Genomic DNA, 26,524 nt, shown 5'->3' with positions numbered 1-26,524 from the left:
CCAAGAAAACTCTACAGCTCCACTACCAGAACGACTGTGGATGGAGGTGGGGTGTTCTGGGAGAGATGTGTCCATGGAGTCACTATGTGTTGGAGATGACTCAACAGCGTAAGACAATACAGAGACGACATGGTCCCTGTCCAACAGGCTTAGACTTTGACAGGAGGCAGACATTCAAATATTCATGGGAGGTAGGATCCGAAGAAATAAAAATGAATGCCCCATTGAATATACATAGATTCACACATTCTGAGGTTAAGCATACATAAAGGCTTCGATTCGTAAAGCGGTGGCTGAAGGGTAAGACCGTGGAAAAGGAAATAGCTACATAAACCCTGAATGTGTCCCACACTAATACAGAAAAGCCCAATCACTTAAACCCGGGTGGAATCGTAATTGGCCCTGAAAAATCTTCGATTGTCATGAACAATAATCAGTCCAATGTAAGGCTCCATAGCCCAATTTTGCCATTACTCTAGTTATTTTTCAAGGCAAATTGGTCTTCAGATTGAAAAAGACACTGTGAATAATTTCAACTTTAAAGAATCCGGCAATAATGGGGAGTCATATGTCTCATATGTTATGACACTGCTGTGCATTTTTAGCTTGATTCATTTTGCAATTGCTAAAATGTCAGCAACCACTCAGTGGATTCTTTCCCCCTTTCCATTTCCTTCATCTTCTTTCCAAGCCTAAGCAGAACAACAGGAAGAGCAGAGTTGGCCAGCAACCATCTTGTGTTTTCTCTCCACACTTTAAATGAATGTCTTTATTTAATTAGTGAAAGCAGCAATTTTGGAGTTAGTAAATCAAAATCATCTGGCAGGGTTCATGGCGGTAGCAGTAAGGTATTAAACAGTAAATAGCATACTGCTCTGCTCAGATCAGTCAACTTGGATAGCCACAATAGATACATCCAAGGACTCCATTTACTTTTTTTTCCAGTGAGGTTAATTATGTAAAAAGTAATGGTTGGTACTTGTTAGGGGCTTACTGTGTGTCAAGCACCATTCAAAGCACTGGGGCAGATACATATTCATCAGGTTGGATACAGTCCGTGTCCCACATGGGGCTCACAGTGTAAGTAGAAGAGAGCGCATATACTGAATCCCTATTTTACCCTAAAAAGGCCTTTTTAATCCTTTCTTACAGTTCTTACTTCCTGTTACTTATCAACCAGAAAGTCAACCCCATTTGCTTTGATACCACATCTGGCGTAAGGAAAATGGTTTACAATATGAACAGAACTTCTTTCAAATTTCTTCTCTAGACTACAAACTCCTCCTCCAGATGGTAAGCTCTCTGTGGGCAGGGATCGTGACTACCAGTCCCACTATAGTATACTCTCCCAAGAGCTTAGTACAGTGCTCTGCATACAGTGAGCATTCAATAAATACCTCCGATGGACTCATTTATTTCTCATTAGATTTTAAAAAATCATATAGTTTTGACAATGTAGTTCAGCATCAGCAGCAGCCTTGTGATCTAATGGAAAGAGCGCAGGCTGGGAGTCGAGAAATCTGGGTTCTAATCCTGGCTCCACCACTTCATTCATTCATTCAATCAATCATATTTATTGAGCGCTTACTGCATGCAGAGCACTGTACTAAGTGCTTCGGAATCAATCAATCAATCATATTTATTGAGCGCTTACTGTGTGCAGAGCACTGTACTAAGTGCTTGGGAAGTACAAGTTGGCAACATATAGAGACGGTCCCTACCCAACAGTGAGCTCACAGTCTAGAATGGGGAGACAGAGAACAAAACAAAACATATTACCAAAATAAAATAAATAGAATAGATATGTACAAGTAAAATAAATAAATAAATAGAGTAATAAATACGGACAAACATATATACATATATACAGGTGCTGTGGGGAAGGGAAGGATGTAAGGCGGGGGGGATGGAGAGGGGGAGGAGGGGGAGAGGAAGGAGGGGGCTCAGTCTGGGAAGGCCTCCTGGAGGAGGTGAGCTCTCAGTAGGGCCTTGAAGGGAGGAAGTACAAGTTGGCAACATATAGAGATGGTCCCTACCCAACAACAGGCTCACAGTCTAGAAGGGGGAGACAGACAACAAAACAAAACATGCAGACAGGTGTCAAGTCATCAGAACAAACAGAATTAAAGCTAAAAGCACATCATTAACAAAATAAATAGAATAGTAAATATGTACAATATATACACTTGCTGTGTAACCTTGAGCAAGTCACACGACTTCCCCCATCTCTGTTTCTGCACCTCAAAAATGTTCTCCCTTCCCCTCCACTGCAAACTCCATATGGGTCAGGGACTATGTTTCATCTGATTGGCACAGTGCCTAGCACGTAGTAAATGCTTAACAATGCCACAGTTATTATGTTTAGACTGTAAGCTTCTTGCAAGCAAGGATCACATCTACCAACTCTACCATATTGTACTCTCTCAAGGGCTTAATACAGTGGTCTGCACCCAGTAAGCACTAAATAAACACCACTGATTGATAAATACCATTGATTGATTGATTAATAATAATAATAATAACTGTGGTATTTGTTAAGCACTTACTATGTGCCAAGCACAGCTCTAAGCGCTGGGGTAGATACAAGGTAGATTAAGGTAAGATTTTAAGATTAAGATCAAAATAGATTAAGACTGTGAGCCCCATTTGCTTGTATCCACTCCAGCACTTAAGCACTAAGTACAATCCGAGGCACATAATAAGTGATTAACAAATGCCATTAATGCAGATCATTTGTAATCGAGAAGCAGTATGGCCTAGTAAAAAAAGTACAGGACAGAGTCTGGATACCTGGGTTCTAATCCCAGTTCTGACACTTCCCTGCTGTGTGACCTCGGGAAAGTCACTTAACTTCTCTGTGCCTGAGTGTCCTCCTCTATGAAATGGAGATTGAATACCTTGTCTCCCTTCGTTTAATCCAGGAGTCCTGTGTAGGATAAGGATTGGGTCTCATCTGAGGACACTGCATATACCCTACCACATAGTACAGTGCTAGGCACCTATTATTATTGTATTTAGCTGTCTTTTGTTAGCAGTTTGTTTTTTTTTAGTCTTTTCTGCCTCCACTCTTAAAATGAACATTCCTTGAGACCATACCAACATACCATTATTAATCCTACCAGCTCCCAAGATGGAGTCTTATTTCCTGTTTTTGCCACTGTTGATGAAAACGGTGACAAGTCAGACGGTGCTTATTGTGGGCAGGGAATATGTCTTCCAATCTGTTATTTTGCAGTCTCCCAGGAGCTTAGTACAGTGTTCTGCATACAGTAACCCAATAAACTGGCTGAACTACTAACCAGGAAAAAAGACTAAATGCTTTTCTTGGCCCAAGAGGATGGGATAGAGTCACAGTGGCTGTTTCTCTACTGGCAAAAAGTATGTTCTTTTTTTATTGAGTGGGTGCTTTCTGCATAGACACTCATATTTTCACAGATCATTCAATCAATCGGTGTCCTTTAGTGAGTGCTAGGCACTGTACTAAGCACTTGGGGGAATAATCAATCAATCAATCAATCGTATTTATTGAGCGCTTACTATGTGCAGAGCACTGTACTAAGCGCTTGGGAAGTACAAACTGGCAACACATAGAGACAGTCCCTACCCAACAGTGGGCTCACAGTCTAAAAGGGGAATACCACAGTAGCAAGGCACACATTCCTTGCAGCAGCAGCAAAGCAGCGTGGCTCAGTGGAAAGAGCACTGGCTTTGGAGTCAGAGGTCATGAGTTCAAGTCCCGGCTCTGCCAATTGTCAGCTGTGTGACTTTGGGCAAGTCACGTAACTTCTCTATGCTTCAGTTACCTCATCTGTAAAATAGGGATTAAGATGGTGAGCCCCCTGTGGGACAACCTGATTGTCTTGTAACTTCTCCAGTGCTTAGAACAGTGCTTTGCACATAGTAAGTGCTTAATAAATGCCATTATTATTATTATTCCCTGCCCTTAAAAGCTTATACTCGAATGCAAGAGAAATAAAAATGATTTATAGAGAATAAAACCTGAAAGAAGAACAAGAACAGAGCAGGAAGATATATAAACCCTTGAAATCAGCACAGCTGAGCAGATCACTGTACAGACAGGTGTACCCACAAATTGTATATGGATAAACATCTATACTTACACATATAAGAGGATTTATTTCATTGGGAAGCAGTGTGGCCTAGCAGAAAGAGCATGGGCCTGGGAGTCAGAAGGACCTAGGTTCTCATCTCAGCTCTGCCAGTGTCTGCTGTGGGATATTGGGCAAGTCACTTCAGTTCTCTGGGCCTCACTTATCTGCAAAATGGGGATTAAGTCTGTGAGCCCTATGTGGGACAGGGACTGTGTCCAACCTGATTATCTTAGCTTGTATCGACCCCAGCGCTTAGTATAGTGCCTGATGCACAGTAAGGGCTTAACACATACCATAAAACAAACAAACAAAAAAAAACCCAGGGGAAATTTGTATCTTTGAATTTCGGACAATCGATCTCCAACGTTTGCATTTCTATTGCACCACTGGTTACTATAATGTGATTTCCCATTGCACCTCTGGTCATTATAATGCAATTTTGCTGTAGAATCCAAGGTTTTTCAGGAACATGATCGTCACGTCACAGCGGAAACAACAAAATTCAAACCTGCCCCATGAAACATTGGGAATGGTGTAGGGCAATCAGCTGAAATGATGAGAATCAGCGTGGCTCAGTGGAAAGAGCATGGGCTTTGGAGTCAGAGGTCATGGGTTCAAATCCCAGCTCCACCAACTGTCAGCTGTGTGCCTTTGGGGAAGTCACTTAACTTCTCTGCACCTCAGTTACCTCATCTGTAAAATGAGGATTAAAACTGTGAGCCCCTCGTGGGGTAACCTGATCACCTTGTAACCTCCCCAGCACTTCGAACAGTGCTTTGCACATAGTAAGTGCTTAACAAATACCATCATTATTATTATTATCTTCCCAGGCATTCTACACTTTGGTCAATGAGATGTGTGCCTCTCAATGAACCAAAGGCCACAATCACAAAGAAACATGCTTTTTAGGGTATTTCTTACATGCTATGTTCCAGGTACTGTACTAAGCGCTGGGGTAGATACAAGTTCAGTAGATTGGACACAGTCCCTGTCCCATATGGGGCTCATAGTCTTAATCCCCATTTTACAGATCAGGTAACTGAGGCACAGAGAAGTGGAAGACTAAAAGTAAACAAACAGGCTTCCTTTTTGATATTTAAGATCTTGGCTAAATGATGCCAAAAGTCTGTTTCCATTCAAGAAGTCACTGGTCCTCCACTAATACAAAGAAGACTACAGGAATACAAATATAGGCAACTCTCCTCCAAGAAGCCTTCCCGATTAAGCCCTCTTTTCCTGGACTCTCTCTCCCTCCTGCAATATCTGTGCCCGTGGATCTGTACAATGCCTGGCACACAATAAGCGCTTAACAAATTTCATAATTATTATTATTCATTCATTCATATTTATTGAGCGCTGTGTGCAGAGCACTGTACTAAGTGCTTGGGAAGTACAAGTTGGCAACATAATATTATTACTACCACCCTTTAGGCATTTGATATTCACCTCATCCTCTGCCCCATAGCACTAACACTCCTATCCATAAAATATTTATATTAATGTCGATCTCCCGCTCTAGACTGTATGCTCACTGTGGGCAGGAAATGTGTCTACCAACTCTGCTCAATTCCCATGTGCTTAGTTCATGATCTTGATCATTCCAGGTCTGATTATTCATTTTGGGGGTTTACCCTTTCCCCTCCTTCTCCAATACCCATCTTTGGTCAAGTCAAACTAAGGTGTCTACTGGTATTAATAATAATGATGGTATTTGTTAAGCGCTTACTATGTGCCAAGCCCTGTACTTAGCACTGGGGGAGAGACAAGATCATCATGTCTAATATGGGGCTCAAAGTCTAAGTAGCAGGGAGATCAGACACCTGGAACTCCCTCGATGATGACTCTCCTCTGCTTCAAAGTCTTATTGAAGGCCCATCTACCTCAAGAAGCCTTCCCTGACTAAGCTCTCCTTTCCCCTTCTCCCATGCCCTTCTGTGTCACCCTGAATTGCTCCTTTCATTCATTCCTGTCTTCCAGCTCCACAGCACTTATGTCCATATCAGTCATTCATTTATTTATTTTAATGTCTGTCTCCTCCTCTAGACTGTAAGCTCGTTGTGGGCAGAGAATGTGTCTGTTAATTGTTCTAGTGTACTCTCCCAAGCTCACAGTACAGTGCTCTATGCACAGTAAGTGTTCAATAAATACAATTGAATGAATGATTGATAGTCCTAGAAGATATTGGGCATCGCAGTATACGTGGCACGGCAGAACATATGGATGTCATAGAGAAGCAGCTTGGCTTAGTGGAAAGAGCCTGGGCTTGGGAGTCAGTGGTTGTGGGTTCTAATCCCGGCTCCACCACTTATCAGCTGTGTGGCTCTGGGTAATTCACTACGTCTCTATGCCTCAGTTACCTCTTTTGTAAAATGAGGATGAAGACTGTGGGCCTCACATGGGGCAACCTGATTACCTTGTATCTTCCTCAGGGCTTAGAACTGTGCTTGGCACATAGTAAGCGCTTAACAAATACCATCATTATTATTATTATATGCGGCCTTGTCCCAAAGTCTGGCCTCTGGCTCCTAGGATGTTTCTCCAGAGAGAACCTCAGACTCTCCTGACCTGCCCAAAGCTGATGGGCTCACCATCTGCCTAGGTATTTCTGAACACGGGTGCCTCTTCCCAGACATGGAACTCAGAGGTAGGAGCTGAGATGGAGGGAGGCTGAGACTAGAAACGCCAAATGTGAAGGCATCCAATGCTGAATCTGTACCAATCCATCAATTAATGGTATTTATCGAGTGCTTACTGTGTGCCAAGTACTGTACTAAGCACTTGGGAGAGTACCACATAATTAGTTGATTTAGGCGGGCCAGGCCAGGTGAAAACTTGACCATCCAGTAAAAATTCATTTAATAATAATAATGATGATGGCATTTATTAAGCGCTTACTATGTGCAAAGCACTGTTCTAAGCGCTGGGGAGGTTACAAGGTGATCAGGTTGTCCCACGGGGGGCTCACAGTCTTCATCCACATTTTACAGATGAGGTAACTGAAGCACAGAGAAGTGAAGTGACTTGCCCTAAGTCAAACAGCTGACAATTGGCGGAGCCGGAATTTGAACCCATGACCTCTGACTCCAAAGCCCGGGCTCTTTCCACTGAGTCACCCTGCATTCTCCTTAAATGACTCCTTCTAACAGAGGATTCAAAGATATAAAATTAAAATCCATTTTACTTCCTTTTAGCAGTTCTTGTAATAGTCAAAATTACTGGTTAAAATTAGGTTTCTGGATTATAGGATCCGGGAATTTCCTAACAACATTTTGATGATAGATTTGCGTGGCTAGTCAAGAGATGGCTATATTTTATTTTCTTAGAATTTCCAGGAACGTTGTAAAGTTGTCAAACAACTTGCATTTCCCTCAAACAGTATCGTGAGTTGTAACTTTGCCTATTTAAAGCATAACGATGACAGCCAAAGTTGAGTTTCAAACTTCCCATTCTGCCTACAGAGAGAACAGCAAAACACACAGGATTTTGGCCGAAAGAGTAAATACAGTTACTATTCACTCTGGCTCTTGAACTTTCTCAGATGACAAAAAATCCTGAGGAAGTTGGCTTGAACTGTCTTTTGGGAATGTAGGCAGGCTTAATAATAATGACTATGGTACTTGTTAAATGCTTACATATCAACCACTGTTCTAAGCACTGGGATAGATGCAAGTTAATCAGGTCAGACACAGCTCCTTCCCACCTGGGGCTCACACTCTTGGTCTCCATTTTACAGAGGAGGTAACTGAGGCCCAAGGAAGTGAAGTGACTTACCCAAGGTCACACAGCAGACATGCAGCGGAGCTGGGATTAGAACATCTCGTCCAAGAGGTCTTCTCTAAATTCCCTTTCGTCTTCTCCCACTCCCTTCTGCGTCGCCCTGACTTGTTCTCTTTGCTCTTCCCCCCTCCAGTCCCACAGCACTTATGTACACATCTGTCATTTATTTATATTAATGTCTGTCTCCCCCTTTTTAGACTGTAAGCTCATTGCGGGCAGGTACCATGTCTGTTTACTGTTGCATTTTACTTTCCCCAGCGCTTAGTACAGTGTTCTGCACACAGTAAGTGCTCAATAAATACTTTGAATGAATGAACCCAGCTCTTTCTGACTCCCAGGCCTGTGCTCTATCCATGAAGCCACACTGCTTGACAGTTCCTTCCACCCTGACAACTGGTCAACACACTCACATAACCCACACCCTACATTGTTTAGGATTGCTTTACCCTCTTTCCCCCATTTGTAACAATAGGCTCAAGTTCTCCTGGGACATGCTGAAATATTCTATGATGGAATCAAACTGAAACTTCTATCATTCAGGTTATTGATGCATCTAGAATATATGGTACTTTAAGGTTGGTACCATGGGAACTCCAGTTATCATTCACTCTTAGCTGCTCAACCTCTGATGAACGTTTTGAAGATTTAAGGTAGACAAAAATAATTGTTGTGTAGCCTGCTATGTGTCCTTGAGCAAGTCATTTGACCCCTCTGTGTCTTGGTTCTTCTGTAAAACAGGATAAGATATTTGCTTTCCCTAATTCTTCGATTGTAGGGACAGGGTTATGTCTACCTTTATTAAACTGTATCTACCTCAATGCTTAGCACATTGTAAATGCTTTAAAAATACAGCAATAATAATAATGATGGACATTATAATGAAAAGATTCTAACAGACAACAGATCCATAGATAAAACTAAATATCCCAAGTAATATTTGGTAAATTGAGATTATTCTATGAGACAGTGTCCTTAATCTATTGGTTCATCTCAACCTCATTAATTTGAAAACCCCATAATCAGCCCCAATCATTCTCCAAGCTTCAGACAAGTTTTCAGATGAGCCTCACAAGCCCTAAGATTTAAAATCATAGCTGAATAACACAATACAATTTTCCCCAAAGTATGATGAATGGAAGAAACCTCCAAGTTCAATTCTGGTTACTTCCTAGATTCAGACATAGTTAATAATAATAGTGGTATTTGTTAAGCACCCACTATGTGCCAAGCACTGTTGCAAACACTGGGTTAGATACAAGGTCATCAGGTTGGACACAGTCCCTGTCTCACAAGAGATCACATAGTTAATCTCATCCTATCAAGATAGAGCTTTGTTGTTAGATGGATTAAAGAGCTATCTTTTTATGATATTGTTAAGCACTTACTATACACCAGGCACTGTTCTAAGCACTCGGGCAGATACAAGCTAATCAGGTTGGACACGGTCCATGTCCCACATGTGGCTCACAGTCACTCTCCTTTCACAGATGAGGTAACTGGGGCCCAGAGAAGTCAAATGACTTGCCCTAGGTCAAAAGAGCATTCATTCATTCATTCAATAGTATTTATTGAGCACTTACTGTGTGCAGAGCGCTTGGGAACTAAGTGCTTGGGAAGTACAAGTTGGCAACATATAGAGACGGTCCCTACCCAATAGCGGGCTCACAGTCTAGAAGGGGAAGACAGACAACAAAACAAAACATATTAACAAAATAAAATAAATAGAATAAATATGCACAAGTAAAATAGAGTAATAAATATGTAAAAACATATATATATATATATATATATATATATATATATATATACAGGTGCTGTGGGGAGGGGAAGGAGGTAAGGCAGGGGGGATGGGGAGGAGGGGGAGAGGGAGGAGGGGGAGAGGAAGGAGGGGGCTCAGTCTGGGAAGGCCTCCTGGAGGAGGTGAGCTCTCAGTAGGGCTTTGTAGGGCTTTGAGCAGACAAGTGGCAGAGCCAGGATTAGAATCCAGGTCCTTCTGAATCCCAGGTTCGTGCTGGATCCACTAAGTCACACTGCTTTTCTATTTAGAACCATGAAAGAAGATGAAAAGGACAATTACTGGGTCAAACCAGTGGTCCATTTAGCTCATTATTCTGACCCCAACAATGGCAACACGCTTCATTCATATGACAATCGCCTCTTTGACATACATCCTGGTATTCAGAGATGTACCATCTCTCATCCCTAACATTCTCCTCTTGTCACCCACCTAAAATGGAATCCCTCTCTTGCACCTGTCATTTCCTCTCGTACGACTTCCAATGTTCACAGAGGATAATAATAATAATAATAATAATGGCATTTATTAAGCACTTACTATGTGCAAGGCACTGTTCTAAGTGCTGGTGAGGTTATAAGGTGATCAGGTTGTCCCATGGGGAGTTCACAGTTTTAATCCCCATTTTCCAGATGAGGTAACTGAGGCCCAGAGAAGTTAAGAGACTTGCCTAAAGACACACAGCTGACAAGTGGCAGAGTCGGGGTTTGAACCCATGACCTCTGACTCCAAAGCCTGTACTCTTTCTACTGAGCCACGCTGCTTCTCATCACCCACCCACATTCTCCTCTTGTCACCCACCTAAAATGGAATCCCTCTCTTGCACCTGCCATTTCCTCTCATACGACTTCTGATGTTCACAGAGGATACTACTGTCAGTGATGGTGGCCGGTTAATCCAATAATAATAATAATGGTATTTGTTAAGCTCTTACTATGTGTCAAGCACTGTTCTAAGCGCCGGGGTAGACACAAGCTAATCAGGTTGGACACAGTCCCTGTCCCACATGGGGCTCACAATCGTAATCCCCATTTTAAAGACGAGGTAACTGAGGCCGAGAGAAGTGAAATGACTTGCTCAAGGTCACCATACACACACACACAAGTGGTGGATCCAGGATTAGAACTCAGGTCAATATGTGACTGGCCAAGCCTTTTGACATAACCTGCATGTTAACATCGTTCCTTACTATACTGTTGCATTTGCTACTGATGCTTGGCAACATCGTTCCTTACTATACTGTTGCATTTGCTACTGATGCTTGGCACATTTTACTCAGGCTGCAAGCTTGTCGTGGGCAGGGAAGGTGTCTGCTTATTGCTGTATTGTTCTCTCCCAAGCACTTAGTACAGTGCTCTGTGCACAGTACATGCTCAATAAATATGGTTGAATGAGTGAATTTTCCTGTCTTCTCCCTGAATTGGAATTCCCTTGTAGTGTCTGTTCTAAGAATCACCCCATTTCTAATTGTTTGCCAGGTTGGTTTCTCTTTTACTGTTGTCTCCTAGTTGTTAGAAGTGATAATACCTAGTACTGATAATAGTAACAGTACCTCTTATGATCTTACTTTATAATAATAACATAATAGTATAAACTTTGTGCAAAGCACTGTGCTAAACCCTGAGAAAGAACATACCAGTAAGACTCAGACAAATGCCGTGGCCTAAAGAAAAGAGCCCATCCCTGAGAGTTAAAGGGCCTGGGTTCTAATCCCAGCTCTGTCACATAAGTGCTTACTAAGCTTCGGCAAGTCACATCTCTTTTCCTCAGTTTCCTCATTTGTAACATGGCAAGTCAGTACCTGTTCTCCCTCCTCTAAGGGGTTGTGATCCTGTTGAGGGATAGGGACCATATCCAACCTGATGATTTTGACCCAACCGCAGTGTGTGGCACACAGTAAGGGCTTAAATGCCATTAATAATAATAATAATGATGGCATTTATTAAGTGCTTACTATGTGCAAAGCACTGTTCTAAGCGCTGGGGAGGTTATAATAATGTTGGTATTTGTTAAGCGCTTACTAGGTGCCAAGCACTGTTCTAAGCACTGAGGTAGATACAAGGTAATTAGATTGTCCCACATGGGGCTCACAGTCTTCATCCTATTTTACAGATGAGGTAACTGAGGCCCAGGGAAGTGACTTGCCTAATGTCACACACCTGATAAGTGGCGGAGTTGGGATTCGAACCCATGACCTCTGACTCCCAAGCCAGTGCTCTTGCCACTAAGCCATGCTACTTCCTATATTATCATTAGATACAGGCCCTGGCCCTCACTGGACTCACAATCAGAGTAGTAATAATAATTATGATACTTGTTAAGCACTTACTATGCACCAGGCACTGTACTAAGCGCTGGGGTGGATACGAGCAAATCTGGTTGGACAGTTCCTGTCCCACAGTCTCAATCCCCATTTTACAGATGAGGTTACTGAGGCACGGAGAACTGAAATGACTTGCCCAAGGTCACACAGCTGACAAGTGGCGGATCCGGGATTAGAGCCCACGACCTTCTGTCTCCCAGGCCCGGGCTCTATCCATTACGCCTTGCTGCTTCTCAAACGGCGGCAAGAGAGACTGGTGCCTGACTGGCCCCTACCTGGAGAGATCTCTGGACAAAGCTACTAGGCTGTGGGAACCACTGGGTCCTTCATTACTGTGATCTGGTCCTGGGGTTCTAATGTTTATTAAATATGGCCAAAGTCAGATGGGCCTCCTGGGCTATATCCAACTACAGACAGTTGGGTTGGACCCTAAAATTTATCTTTGGACCTTCAACCTGATCATATTGGGGTTTATCTCCCAAATGACCTACTACCCTTCTTGACTTGGTTTCCTACTTCCTCATTTATCCTGTCACTAATGGACCAGTGCTGCCAGTATAGCAAAATTCAGGAACAGCAATCAACTCTCTTGTGGGTAGATAGCTTGGCTGTGTGTAGTGTTCGCGCGGGGCAAATAGCGCAAAACTCAGTCTCCTTCCAGTCTCCTGTGTCAGTCCACTTTGCCCCACAGATTCAGAAAATCCATCTGTAAATCAACTACATCACCGGGTTTAAGTGTGCCACTACCGCACATGTAGAAGCATCTATCAGTCAACCCATCAGTGGTATTTACTGAGCACTTACTATGTGCAGACCACTGTACTAAGTGCTTGGGAGATTACAGTATAACAGTACTGACAAACTGTTCCTTGCCCACAACAAGCTTACGGTCTAGATGGATGAATGACATCCTTAGCCTGATGATCTGGAAGAGTTTCCCAGAGAATCATAATCATGATCTCAACTTTTTTGTGATAGTTGTTAAGCCCTTACTATGTACCAGGCACTGTACTAAGCGCCACACACTGTAATAAGCAGTAGTAATAATAATGAAAAGTAATAATGAGAAGCAGCATGGCGCAGCGGATAGAGGACAGGCCTGGGAGTCAGAAAGTCATGGATTCTAATCCCTACTCTGCCACTTGTCTGCTGTGTGACCTTGGGCAAGTTACTTCACTTCTCTGGGCCTCAATTCCCTCATCTGTAAAATGGGGATTGAGACTGTTAGCCCCACGTGGGACTGGGGCTACTGTTGCCAACTTGTACTTCCCAAGCGCTTAGTACAGTGGTCTGCACACAGTAAGTGCTCAATAAATACAATTGAATGAATGAATGAATGACAGGGACTGTGTCCAACCCGATCTGCTTTTTTCCACCCCAGCTCTTAGAACAGTGCCTGGCACATAGTTAAGCGCTTAACAAATACCATAATAATTATTATTAATAAGCACTGTACTAAGCACTGGTCGGATACAAGGTTTCAGGTTAGACACGGTCGCTCTCACAGTCTTAATCTCCATTTTACAGATGAAGTCACTGAGGTCCAGAGAAGTGAAGTGACTTGCCCAAGGTCACACAGCAGATAAGTGGCAGAATTGGGATTAGAGGCCTGGTCCTTCTGACTCCTGGGTCACTGCTCTATCCACTAGGCCATGCTGCTTCTCAATCCATCAATGGTATTAAGCGAGCACTTACTCCATGCAGAACACAGTATTACGAGCTTAGGAGAGTCCAACACAGTTGGTAGACATGATCCCTGCCCTCAAAGAGCTTACACTGTTCTCACACCTGTGTCCAGATTCCTTGGTGCATCCATAAGCAAGACTATGTGGCATGAGGCAGAACCAGTTCACACTCAGCTTTATTCTACTGGTGATGGGAAAAGGACAGTTATTCAGGGTAGCTATGCACATTCATTCTGGCAGTTGTGCTAAATTGAAGATTCCATTCTAACACACTTAACACTGAGTTATCCCCCGGGCCTAGAATGCCTCATCATCATCATCATCATCATCATCAATCGTATTTATTGAGCACTTACTATGTGCAGAGCACTGTACTAAGCGCTTGGGAAGTACAAATTGGCAACATATAGAGACAGTCCCTACCCAACAGTGGGCTCACAGTCTAAAAGGGGGAGACAGAGAACAAAACCAAACATACTAACAAAATAAAATAAATAGGATAGATATGTACAAGTAAAATAAATAAATAAATAAATAAATAGAGTAATAAATATGTACAAACATATATACATATACACAGGTGCTGTGGGGAAGGGAAGGAGGTAAGATGGGGGGGATGGAGAGGGGGACGAGGGGGAGAGGAAGGAAGGGACTCAGTCTGGGAAGGCCTCCTGGAGAAGGTGAGCTCTCAGCAGGGCCTTAAAGGGAGGAAGAGAGCTAGCTTGGTGGATGGGCAGAGGGAGGGCATTCCAGGCCCGGGGGATGACGTGGGCCGGGGGTCGATGGCGGGACAGGCGAGAATGAGGTACGGTGAGGAGATTAGCGGCGGAGGAGCGGAGGGTGCGGGCTGGGCTGTAGAAGGAGAGAAGGGAGGTGAGGTAGGAGGGGGCGAGGGGATGGAGAGCCTTGAAGCCCAGGGTGAGGAGTTTCTGCCTGATGCGCAGATTGATTGGTAGCCACTGGAGATTTTTGAGGAGGGGAGTAATATGCCCAGAGCGTTTCTGGACAAAGATAATCCAGGCAGCAGCATGAAGTATGGATTGAAGTGGAAAGAGACACGAGGATGGGAGATCAGAGAGAAGGCTGGTGCAGTAGTCCAGACGGGATAGGATGAGAGCTTGAATGAGCAGGGTAGCAGTTTGGATGGAGAGGAAAGGGCGGATCTTGGCAATGTTGCGGAGCTGAGACCGGCAGGTTTTGGTGACGGCTTGGATGTGAGGGGTGAATGAGAGAGCGGAGTCGAGGATGACACCAAGGTTGCGGGCTTGTGAGACGGGAAGGATGGTAGTGCCTTCAACAGAGATGGGAAAGTCAGGGAGAGGACAAGGTTTGGGAGGGAAGACAAGGAGCTCAGTCTTCGACATGTTGAGCTTTAGGTGGCGGGCAGACATCCAGATGGAGATGTCCTGAAGGCAGGAGGAGATGCGAGCCTGGAGAGAGGGGGAGAGAGCAGGGGCAGAGATGTAGATCTGGGTGTCATCAGCATAGAGATGATAGTTGAAGCCGTGGGAGCGAATGAGGTCACCAAGGGAGTGTGTGTAGATTGAGAACAGAAGGGGACCAAGCACTGAACCTTGGGGAACCCCCACAGTAAGAGGATGGGAGGGGGAGGAGGAGCCTGCAAAAGAGACTGAGAAAGAACGACCGGAGAGATAAGAGGAGAACCAGGAGAGGACAGAGTCTGTGAAGCCAAGGTCAGATAGCGTGTTGAGGAGAAGGGGGTGGTCCACAGTGTCAAAGGCGGCTGAGAGGTCGAGAGGATTAGGACAGAGTATGAGCCGTTGGATTTGGCAAGCAGGAGGTCATTGGTGACCTTTGAGAGGGCAGTTTCCGTGGAATGAAGGGGACGGAAGCCAGACTGGAGGGGGTCGAGGAGGGGGTCAGGTCCCCTCCCGGGCCTGGAATGCCCTCCCTCTGCCCATCCGCCAAGCTAGCTCTCTTTCTCCCTTCAAGGCCCTACTGAGAGCTCACTTCCTCCAGGAGGCCTTCCCAGACTGAGCCCTTTCCTTCCTCTCCCCCTTGTCCCCCTCTCTATCCCCCATCTTACCTCCTTCCCTTCCCCACAGCACCTGTATATAGGTATATATGTTTGTACATATTTATTACTCTATTTATTTTACTTGTACCTATCTATTCTATTTATTTTATTTTGTTAGTATGTTTGGTTTTGTTCTCTGTTTCCCCCTTTTAGACTGTGAGCCCACTGTTGGGTAGGGACTGTCTCTATATGTTGCCAACTTCTACTTCCCAAGTGCTTAGTACAGTGCTCTGCACACAGTAAGTGCTCAATAAATGCGATTGATTGATTGAGTTACAGAAAAGTAGACATTGCCAAGGACATTAATGACATTCCATAATATAACCACTTTTCTGGGAATGGGGATCATGTATATGGTATTTGTTAAGTGCTCACAATATTAATAATTATGGTTTTTGTTAAGCGCTTACTATGTGCCAGGCACTGTTCTAAGCACTGGGGTAGATACAAGCAAATTGGTTTGGACACAGTCTCTGCCCCACAAAGGGCTCACACTCTAAATCCTTATTTTACAGATGAGGTAACTGAGGCCCAGAGAAGTTAAGTGATTTGCCCAAGGTCTTACAGCAGACTCGTGGAGGAGCTGGGACTATAATAATAATGATAAAGATGGTATTTGTTAAGTGCTTACTATGTGTCAAGCAGTGTTCTCAGCAGTGGAGTAGATACAAGGTAATCAGGTTATCCCACGTGGGGCTCACAGTCTTAATCCCCATTTTACAGATGAGGTAACTGAGGCACAGAGAAGTTAAGTGGCTGGCCCAAGGTCACACAACAGACAAGTGGCGGAGGCGGGATTAGAATTTACATCCTCTGACTCCCAAACCTATGCTCTTTCCACTAATTCACACTGCTTCTCTGTTCTAAGCACTGGGGTAGATACAGGCTAATCAGGGTATATATCGTGATTATATCTGGATATATATGTTTTATATATGATATGTATATCTGGATAGATGACAGATAATCTCCTAATCCCACATTGTTCAATCCAGTAATCTCAAACTCTTTCCAGATTTCCTAACACAGAAGAATCATTCTAGATTCTGTTCATTTGCCTTTTCCTGCCTATCACGGGTATTTATAGAGCACTTACTGTGTGCATTCATTCATTCATTCAATCGTATTTATTGAGCACTTACTGTGTGCAGAGCACTGTACTAAGCACTTGGGAAGTACAAGTCGGCAACATACAGAGACGGTTCCTACCCAACAACAGGCTCACAGTCTAGAAGGGAGCGACAGACAACAAAACAAAACATGTAGACAGGTGTCAAAGTCGTCAGAACAAATGGAATTAAAGCTATATACACATAATTAAAATGAATAGAATAGTAAATATGTACAAGTAAAATAAATAGAGCAATAAATCTGTACAAATATACATACATGTGCTGTGGGGAGGGGAAGGAGGTAGGGTGGGGGGATGGGGAGGAGGAGAGGAAAAAGGGGGCTCAGTTTGGGAAGACCTCCTGGAGGAGGTGAGTTCTCAGTAGGGCTTTGAAGGGAGGAAGAGAGCTAGCTTGGCGGATGTGCGGAGGGAGGGCATTCCAGGCCAGGGGGAGGACGTGGGCCGGGGGGCCGACGGCGGGACAGGCGAGAATGAGGGACTGTGGGGAGGTTAGCAGCAGCAGAGGAGCGGAGAGTGTGGGCTGGGCTGGAGTAGGAGAGAAGTGAGGTGACATTAGTAGGGGGCGAGGTGATGGACAGCCTTGAAGCTGACAGTGAGGAGTTTTTGCTTGATGTGTAGGTTCACAGGCAGCCACTGGAGAGTTCTGAGGAGGGGAGTAACATGCCCAGAGCGTTTCTGCACAAAGATGATCCGGGAAGCAGATTGAAGTATAGACTGAAGTGGGGAGAGACAGGAGGATGGGAGATCAGAGAGGAGGCTGATGCAGTAATCCAGTTGGGATAGGATGAAGGATTGAACCGGCAAGGTGGCAGTTTGGATGGAGAGGAAAGGGCATCTTGGCGACGTTGTGGAGGTGAGACCGGCAGGTTTTGGTGACGGATTGGACGTGTGGGATGAACGAGAGAGTGGAGTCGAGGGTGACACCAAGGTTATGGGTCTGTGAGACGGGAAGGATGGTAGTGCCATCTACAGTGATGGGAAACTCAGGGAGAGGGCAGGGTTTGGGAGAGAAGATAAGGAGTTCAGTCTTGGACATATTGAGTTTTAGATGGCAGGCAGACATCCAGATGGAGATGTCCTGAAGGCAGGAGGAGACACGAGCCTGAAGTGAGGGAGAGAGAGCAGGGGCAGAGATGTAGATTTGGGTGTCATCAGCGTAGATATGACAGTTGAAGCCGTAGGAGCGAATGAGTTCACCAAGGGAGTGAGTGTAGATAGAGAATAGAAGGGGACCAAGAACTGACCCTTGAGGAACCCCTAAAGTAAGGGGATGGGAGGGGGAGAAGGAGCCCACAAAGGAGACGGAGAATGAATGGCCGGAGAGATGAGTGCTTAGTACAGTGCTCTGCACACAGTAAGAGCTCAATAAATATGATTGAATGAATGAATGAATAAGAGGAGAACCAGGAGAGGACAGAGTCAGTGAAGCCAAGGTTGGATAACGTGTTGGGGAGAAGGGGGTGGTCCACAGTGTTGAAGGCAGCTGAGAGGTTGAGGAGGATTAGGATAGAGTAGGAGCCATTGGATTTGGCAAGGAGGAGGTCATTGGTGACCTCTGAGAGGGCAGTTTCGGTGGAGTATGGAAGCCAGATTGGAGGGGGTCGAGAGGAGAGTTGGTGTTCAGGAATTCGAGGCAGCGGGTGTAGACGACTCGTTCTAGGAGTTTGGAAAGGAAGGGTAGGAGGGAGATAGGGTGATAACTAGAAGGGGAGGTGGGGTCAAGAGAAGGTGTGCACAGCATGGTACAAATTACTAGGAAGAACAGTGCTTGGCACACAGTAAACCCTTAACAAGTACCATAGTTATCATTATTATTATTACAATATAGAGTCCAATAAAGGATGAAATAGCCACTGGATCAATCCATCAGTCAATCAACCCATTGTATTTATTGAGCACTCACTGTATGCAGAGCATTAGAAGATATGCACTTGGGACTGTATAATCTAACAGAGCTGACAGTCTAGAAGGGGAAACAGACATTACTATAAATTAATTATAGATATATCCATCCGTAAGTACTCTGGGGCTGAGGGTGGGATGAATAATCCATGCACAAGGGTAACACAGAAGGGTGTGGGAGAAGAGGAGAAGATGCACAGTGAGAAGGAAATGGAGAGGAGACAGAAGAAAAGGGGTAATCCAAACTGGTCCATCAGCCTCGGAACACGGTGGTTGATATTTCATTCCGGGAGTGACAAACAGAACATAATAGCATATCTCCTCCAAGAAGCCTTCCCCGACAAAGCCCTCTTTTCCCCGACTCCCTCTCCTTTCTGGGTCTACACACATGGATCTGCGATGACCTTTGGGCATCTAATATTCACCCCACCCTCAAGCCCACAACACTTAGGTACAGGTTTTTAAATTATATTTTAAGAATTATTTATTGATATTAATGTCTGTCTCCTCTAGACTGCAAGCTCTCTGTGGGAGGGGAATGCACCTCCCAACTCTGTCGCACTGTACTCTTCCAAGCGCTTAGTACAGTGCTCTGCACGCAGTAAGCATACAATAAATACCTTTGATTGACTGAGCATATAAACTGAAATGTTTCAAATGGACACCAACAGCAAAACAAAATTTGAAACAAAGCATGTGGGCATTTAGGAAACGGGACAATGATTATGGACTACATAGGTACACATGTTTTAAGAGATTCAAGCAGTGTCACCAAAATGTCTGTCAAGCAAACAAACCCTTATTTTGTTTTGCCTACTATTTGACGCCCGGCCTTCGGGCCACCTACGGAACTAGATCTGAGCAGGATTGTTTCATGTAAAGGTTGCCTTTAAGGAAAAACCCCGAGCCACATAATCAATTTAATTAAACTGCTCCGGGACCACAAACATTACTCACTCTGACCCTGAGTCTCTGCCAAGGCTGTCACAAGGTTTGAATTTGTCCACGGGGACTGGGCACTGTACCATGGCTGCCATCGCCACAGATTTCATCCTCCTGATGAGATGGTGGCCAAGAAAAGGGTTCCCAGGCTCTCTTGTCTCAGAAACCCTTGGGGCAAAGGCCATTTTCCCTGCTGGCTCCTGCGGAGGAAGCCCTGACCCACCTGGTCCTTCCAGGTCATCCATTCATTTGAAAACTGTGCCGGATGGAGAGTTGTGGTTACCATCTTTGTTTCTGCATTCCATGAAAAGCCTTTTTGGCCCACTTAGAATTTTAAAAATTTCACTTGTTTGCCCTCACCTTTTTTGAGAGAAGCAGTGTGGCTTAATGGATAGAACACGGCCTGGGAGTCAGAAGGATCTGGGTTCTAATCCCAGCTCCACCTCTTGTCAGCTGTGCGACCTTGGGCGAGTCACTTCACTTCTCTGGGCCTCAGTTACCTCACCTGGTTATGACTGTGAGCCCCATGTGAGACAGGGGCTGTGTCCAACCCAAGTACCTCGAATCTACCCCAGAGCTTAGTACTGCACCTGGCACATATTAAGCACTTAACAAATACCATTATGATGATGACTACTATTATTAAGTGCTTACTATGTGTTAAACACTGTTCTAAGTGCTGGGGTAGATACAAATTAATTAGGCCCAACACCGTTCCTGTCAACCACATTGGTTGCCCATACGAGTTTACAGTTTAGAGGAGACATTGAAATAGGTACCTGAGGTCTGTGGGGCTGAGGGTGAGGTGAATATCAAGTGCTTTAAAAGGGACAGATGCAAGAGCGCAGGCGACGCAGATGGGAGACAGTGTAGGGAAATGAGGGCTTAGTCAGGGAAGGCTTCTTGGAGATGTGATTTTTATAAGGCTTTGAAGGGGCGGAGAGTGGGGGTCTGTGTTATTCAAAGGGGAGGGAGTTCCAGGCCAGGGAAGATGTGAGCAAGAAGTTAATGGTAAGAGATGAGTTCCAGGTACGATGAGTAGGTTGGTGTTGGAGGAGTGAAGTTTGTGCACCGGGTTGGAGTAGGAGTTCAGCCAGTTGAGTAAGGTAGGAGGGGAAGAGCTGATTTAGCGCTTCAAAGTCGATGGAAAGGAGTTTCTGTTCGATGCAGCAGTGACAGATACCCCGATTACTGAGGTGCTTAATGTTCATTCGATTGTATTTATTAAGCGCCTACTGTGTGCAGAGCACTGTACTAAGAGCTTGGAAAGTACAATACAGTAATAAAGAGTGACAATCCCTGTCCGCAACGAGCTAAGGAGGTCCATTTTTTACAGTATTTGTTAAGCGCGTACTATGGATCAGACCCTGTTCTGAGCGCGGGGATAGGTACAAGTGAACTGGGTGGGACACTGGGGCTCCCTATCTAAGTAGGAGGGAGAAGTCTCTTAAGACCCACAGCATTAACGGGAGCCGAGGTTCTTGAGCCAGTTTTAATTACTGAACCGGAGCCACTGGCTTGACATGAGGGGGACCCCCTATTAAACTGAACTGACATTTCCAAAGAGCAATATACAAATACAGTAACTGTTCTTCAGTCAGTAGGGTGGCCCAAAGACGACCCCTTTCCTTGACAATTAATGTGCACGCTGCCTATAGATGAAGACTGCACTAGCTATCAATTCCTAACAGTTGTCAGCTAGTTAACCCTACTCATTCAAAACAAACACCACCTCCTATTAATGAGATCATACGATTGCCCAATAGCCGCATCCATCTAGATCCTTTGTTGCTGTGCGAGCTTGCTGTAATCATAGCAAGAGAACTGTTAAATTCAGCCAACTCTGAGTTATCTTGGAAATGGGATCAGGGAAAGCATGGGTAATTGAAATCCAGAGATTATCCTCACATTTTATTTTAATGTCAACTTACTCCCTTAACACCCTCAAACCTCTCACTAGATTATTATTACTCTATTTCATTTTCTGGCCCACTCTTTGGAGGACATACGGTGCGACTGAGAAGGAAAATGGCCAAAAGCTAAGCAGCAAAAGATAACCACATGCTGAATAAAGGTGTCAACTCTATATTTAAAACGTTACACTGCTTCTAGTAATCTGAGTATTTTGCAACCAGCTATCAAACTAGAAAGATACTTGTTGGGCAAGTTGCTTCACTTTTTTGTGCCTCAGCTCCCTCAGAAGCAAAAGGGGAATTAAGACTGTGAGCCCCCCGTGGGACAACCTGATCACCCTGTAACCTCCCCAGTGCTTAGAACAGTGTTTTGCACATAGTAAGCGCTTAATAAATGTCATTATTATTATTATTATTATACAAGGTGATCAATGTTGTCCCACATGGGGCTCACAGTCTTAATCCTCATTTTACAGATGAGGGAACTGAGGCCCAGAGAAGTGAAGTGACTTGCCCAAAGTCACACAGCTGAGAAGTGGCGGAGCCTGGATTAGAACCCATGACCTCTGACTCCCAAGCCCGGGCTCTTTCCACTGAGCCATGCTGCCTCTAGAACTAGCCCGCACTGTGTCTCTGGACCACTCAACTTCTCTGAACCTCAGTTTCCTCATCTGTAAAACACTTGCTCTCCCCACCTCTTGGACAGTGACACCTGGGTGGGGCAAGGTGATTAGCACAGTGCTCAGCCCAGAGTAAGTACTTAATGAATACTAAAACTAATTAATGTATCATCAAATTGCCTCCTGGCAACTGATAATCAGTACAGAACAAGTCTCAGGCACCTGGGGGCACAGCAAAGAATAGGTGGAAAATAACCTATCACTCTCGCCCCTTAAAGGGGCGAATTACAAGATAATTTACATCCACAAGTGAGTTGATTTGGCTGGGATTTCTCACTCTTAGGAATTCGGTCCTTTGACCAAACAGACCTCCTCTCAGATCCTGTAATTGTAACAATTGTATGTGAATCAAAATGTATTTTCCAGACAACATGCGTGGTTCAAAATACAGTATTATGCTAAACCCCTGGGGATGAAGTTAGGCAGGGAAAATACGGCATGACTGATCTTTCTCATTTATTCATTTATTTCTATTAATGCCCGTCTCCCACTCTAGACTGTAAGAGCGCTGTGGGCAGAGAATGTGTCTACCAACTCTGTTATGATGTACTTGCCCAAGCAATCGGTACAGTGCTGTGCACGTCATAAGTGCTCAATAAACACAATCGATGTATTGACTGACGTTCAGGTGGCCCATACAATGCTACTCCAAGTTCACACTTCTGTCGTTTGTCCAGTCAGTTGTCGGTGGTATTTACTGAGCGCTTACTGCGAGCAAAGCACTGTACTATGCGCTTGGGAGCATATGATACCACAATAAAGACATTTTCCCCGCCCACAACAGTGTAGAGCTCACTGGGTCCTTCTGATGCCTTATTTTCGCAACTTGTTCCCATGGAAGAAAGTCGATACGGAAGGCAAATGGGGTAAACAGAGAGTCAGTCAAAGCACAATCCAGAACCTCCATTCCTTCGACGAAGAAGCAGCGTGGCTTAGTGGCAAAAGCCCAGGCTTGGGCGTCAGAGGACGTGGGTTCTAATCCCGGCTCCACCACGTGTCTGCTGTGTGACCTTGGGCAAGTCACTTCACTTCTCTGTGCCTCAGTTCCCTCATCTGTAAAATGGGGATGAAGACTGTGAGCCCCATGTGGGACAACCTGATTACCTTGTATCTCCCACAGCACTTAGAACAGTGCCTGGCACATAGTAAGTGCTTAGCAAATACCATTATGATCATTATTATTATTATTATTATTATCATTATTATCCCAGCACTTAGAAGAGTGCCTGGCACATAGTAAGTGCTTAACAAATACCATTATTATTATTATTATTATTATTATTACCCCAGCACTTAGACGAGTACCTGGCACATAGTAAGTGCTTAAAAAATATCTTCATTATTATTACTATTATTACCCCAGTGCTTAGAAGAGTGCCTGGCACATGGTAAGTGTTTAACAGATACCATTATTATTATTATTATTTACCAGAGTACCTAGAACAGTGCTTGGCTCATAGTAAGTGCTCAACAAATACCATCATTATTATTATTACTACCCCAGTGCTTAGAAGAGGGCTTGGCACATAGAGAGGCAGCGTGGCTCAGTGGAAAGAGCCCGGGCTTGGGAGTCAGAGGTCATGGGTTTGAATCCTGGCTCTGCCACTGACAGCTGTGTGACCTTCGGCAAGCCACTTAACTTCTCTGGGCTTCAGTTACCTCATCAGTAAAATAGGGATTAAGAGTGTGAGCCCCACATAGGACAACCTGATCACCTTGTATCCCTCCCAGTGCTTAGAACTGTGCTTCGCACATAGTAAATGCTTAACAAATACCGTCATTATTATAGTAAGTACTTAACAGATACCATCATTATTATTATTATTTACCCCAGGGCTTAGAAGGGTGTGTGGCACATAGTAAGCACTTAACAAATACTATCATTATTATTATTACTACTTATCCCAGTGCCTAGAACGGTGCCTGGCACATAGTAAGTGCTTAACCGAACACCATCATTATTACTATTATTATCCCAGTGCTTACAAGAGTGCTTGATACATAGTAAGCACTTAACAGATACCATCATCATTATTATTATTATTTACCCCAGCGCTCGGAACAGCGCTTAGCACATAGTAAGGACTTAACAGATACCATTAAAAAGAAAAGAAAAAGAACGATTCCTGGACTCCGCAGGCGCCCAGTGCAGCCTTCTCCATGAACTTGGCATCAGTCTTCTCTCGGGTGGTCCAAGCCCCCATCCTTCCCCATTGTCTTAGGAAGAGGGTTGGCGCATTGGGCCACCAAGCCCATTTGCCGGCCGGGCCTGTGCCAGGCGGCGGGCAGCATTGCCCTGCAAACCCCGAGGAGCACAATTGGCCGGGGGCCAGGGCCCCCCATTCCTCCCCGGGCGCCTCCGGCCCGGCCCAGCCCAGCCCAGCCCAGCCCTCTTGGGGCCGGTGGCGTTGTCTACACCCGCCCGGCCGACAGCCATGCCACTCGAGCTGGACCCCGCCCAAGAGTCGGGCACCCGGGACTGCCACCTGCTAAGCCAGCACCCCAACAAGCCCTACCACGGGATTGGCACCTTATAAACCGGCACCCCAAAAGGGACTGGCACCTTCGAAACCAGCACCCCACAAAGCACTGCCACGGGACTGGCGCCTTGTAAACCAGCACCCCAAAAGGGATTTGCACCTTCTAAACCAGCACCCCAAGATGCCCTGCCACAGGGTTGGCACCTTCTAAACCGGCACCCCAAAGGGGATGGGCGCCTTCTAAACCGGCACCACAAAAGGGACTGGCACCTTCTAAACCAGCACCCCACAAAGCCCTGCCACGGGACTGGCGCCTTCTAAACCAGCACCCCAAAAGGGATGGGCACCTTCTAAACCGGCACCCCAAAAGGGACTGGCACCTTCGAAACCAGCACCCCACAAAGCCCTGCCACGGGGCTGGCGCCTTCTAAACCGGCACCCCAAAGGGGATGGGCGCCTTCTAAACCGGCACCCCAAAAGGGACTGGCACCTTCTAAACCAGCACCCCACAAAGCCCTGCCACGGGACTGGCACCTTCTAAACCGGCCCCCCCAAAAGGGATTGGCACCTTCTAAACCAGCACCCCAAAAGGCCCTGCCACACGGGCTTGGCACCTTCTAAACCGGCACCCCAAAGGGGATGGGCACCTTCTAAACCGGCACCCCAAAAGGGACTGGCACCTTCTAAACCAGCGCCCCAAAGGGGATTGGCACCTTCTAAACCGGCGCCCCAAGGGGGACTGGCACCTTCTAAACCAGCACCCCAAAAGGGACTGGCACGGGGGGCGAATATCAGAAAACCAACCGGTCCTGCTTCTGAAGGGCAACCGTCAGGATGGAGGAGGCCAACCGGGTTTGGGGGGGATGTGTTTAGGGGGGAGGGCGGCTGTCTGGGCTGGGGACGTGGGGGGCTTGGGGGGTTGGGGGGTGGGATTTCGGGGAGGGAGAAGGGCGGGGGCTGCGGCCAAAGTCCCCGGCGGAGCTCGGGGGGCTGAAACGCGCCCCCGTTTCTGGGGGGGGGGGCGGCTCCCCCTTTTGTTTAGGACGCCCCTTGCAAGTTGGGGAGGCGCTTCCCCGGCCCGGGACACGCTGACACACTCACATTCACACTCACAAAAGGAGGGGGAGGGGTGGGGGGGAAAAAAAGGGGGGGGTCCGTCGCCCCCCTTCCCCGGGCTGACCTTTGACTTGCCCCTCATACTCGGCGATGATCTCTTTGTCCTTTTTCAGGCGGGTCGGGGTGGACATTCTTCTGGGGCCGGGCCCGGGGGGCAACGGGGGGACCCCGGCGAAGGAGGAGGAGGAGGACGAGGAGGCGGCGGCAGCAGTAAGAGGGACGGTGGGGGGAGGAGGAGCAGGAGGCAGGAGCGGCGGAGTCGGGCTCGGTGGAGCCGGGCGTTGGCACCATCTCCCGCACACTGAGGCTGCGGGCGGTGGGGAGGGGCGGGAGGAGCGGGGAGCGGGGCGGGGCGGGGCGGGGCGGGGGTCCGGCCCCCGTGGCTGGGGGGCTGGGGGGTGGGGGGGGGTGTCCCCGTCCCCGTCCCCGTCCCCGTCCCCCGGGGCAGGCGGAGAGCAGACGGGCCGCGCGCACGCGCGCACTCAGGTCCCCGCCACCCCCAGGGGGCGCTGTCGCCCCTCGTCCGCTCGGCCCCCCAGGGGGCGCTGTCGCCCCTTGTCCGCTCGGCCCCCCAGGGGGCGCTGTCGCCCCTCGTCCGCTCGGCCCCCAGGGGGCGCTGCCGTCCCCCG

The 26,524-nt window shown here is 46.2% G+C and overlaps 1 protein-coding gene across 2 annotated transcripts in view; it reads right to left on the bottom strand.

Moving 5' to 3' along the window:
* Positions 1 to 26,114, bottom strand: part of SRGAP1 (SLIT-ROBO Rho GTPase activating protein 1) — a 333,891-nt gene extending 307,777 nt beyond the window's left edge. The window contains exon 1 of one of the 2 annotated variants that reach the window (XM_038766001.1): positions 25,960 to 26,114. In XM_038766001.1, coding sequence (XP_038621929.1) covers positions 25,960 to 26,026 — 67 coding nt within the window. In that variant the 5' untranslated portion in view covers positions 26,027 to 26,114. The remainder of the gene's footprint in view (positions 1 to 25,959) is intronic. The other variant, XM_038766002.1, reaches the window with a different exon arrangement.
* Positions 26,115 to 26,524: the final 410 nt, after the last annotated feature.

Source organism: Tachyglossus aculeatus, chromosome 2, assembly GCF_015852505.1.
Source record: "Tachyglossus aculeatus isolate mTacAcu1 chromosome 2, mTacAcu1.pri, whole genome shotgun sequence".
Classification (NCBI taxonomy): domain Eukaryota; kingdom Metazoa; phylum Chordata; class Mammalia; order Monotremata; family Tachyglossidae; genus Tachyglossus; species Tachyglossus aculeatus.
Note: the sequence above shows the minus strand (reverse complement) of the source record. Positions and strands in the feature narration are given on the sequence as shown.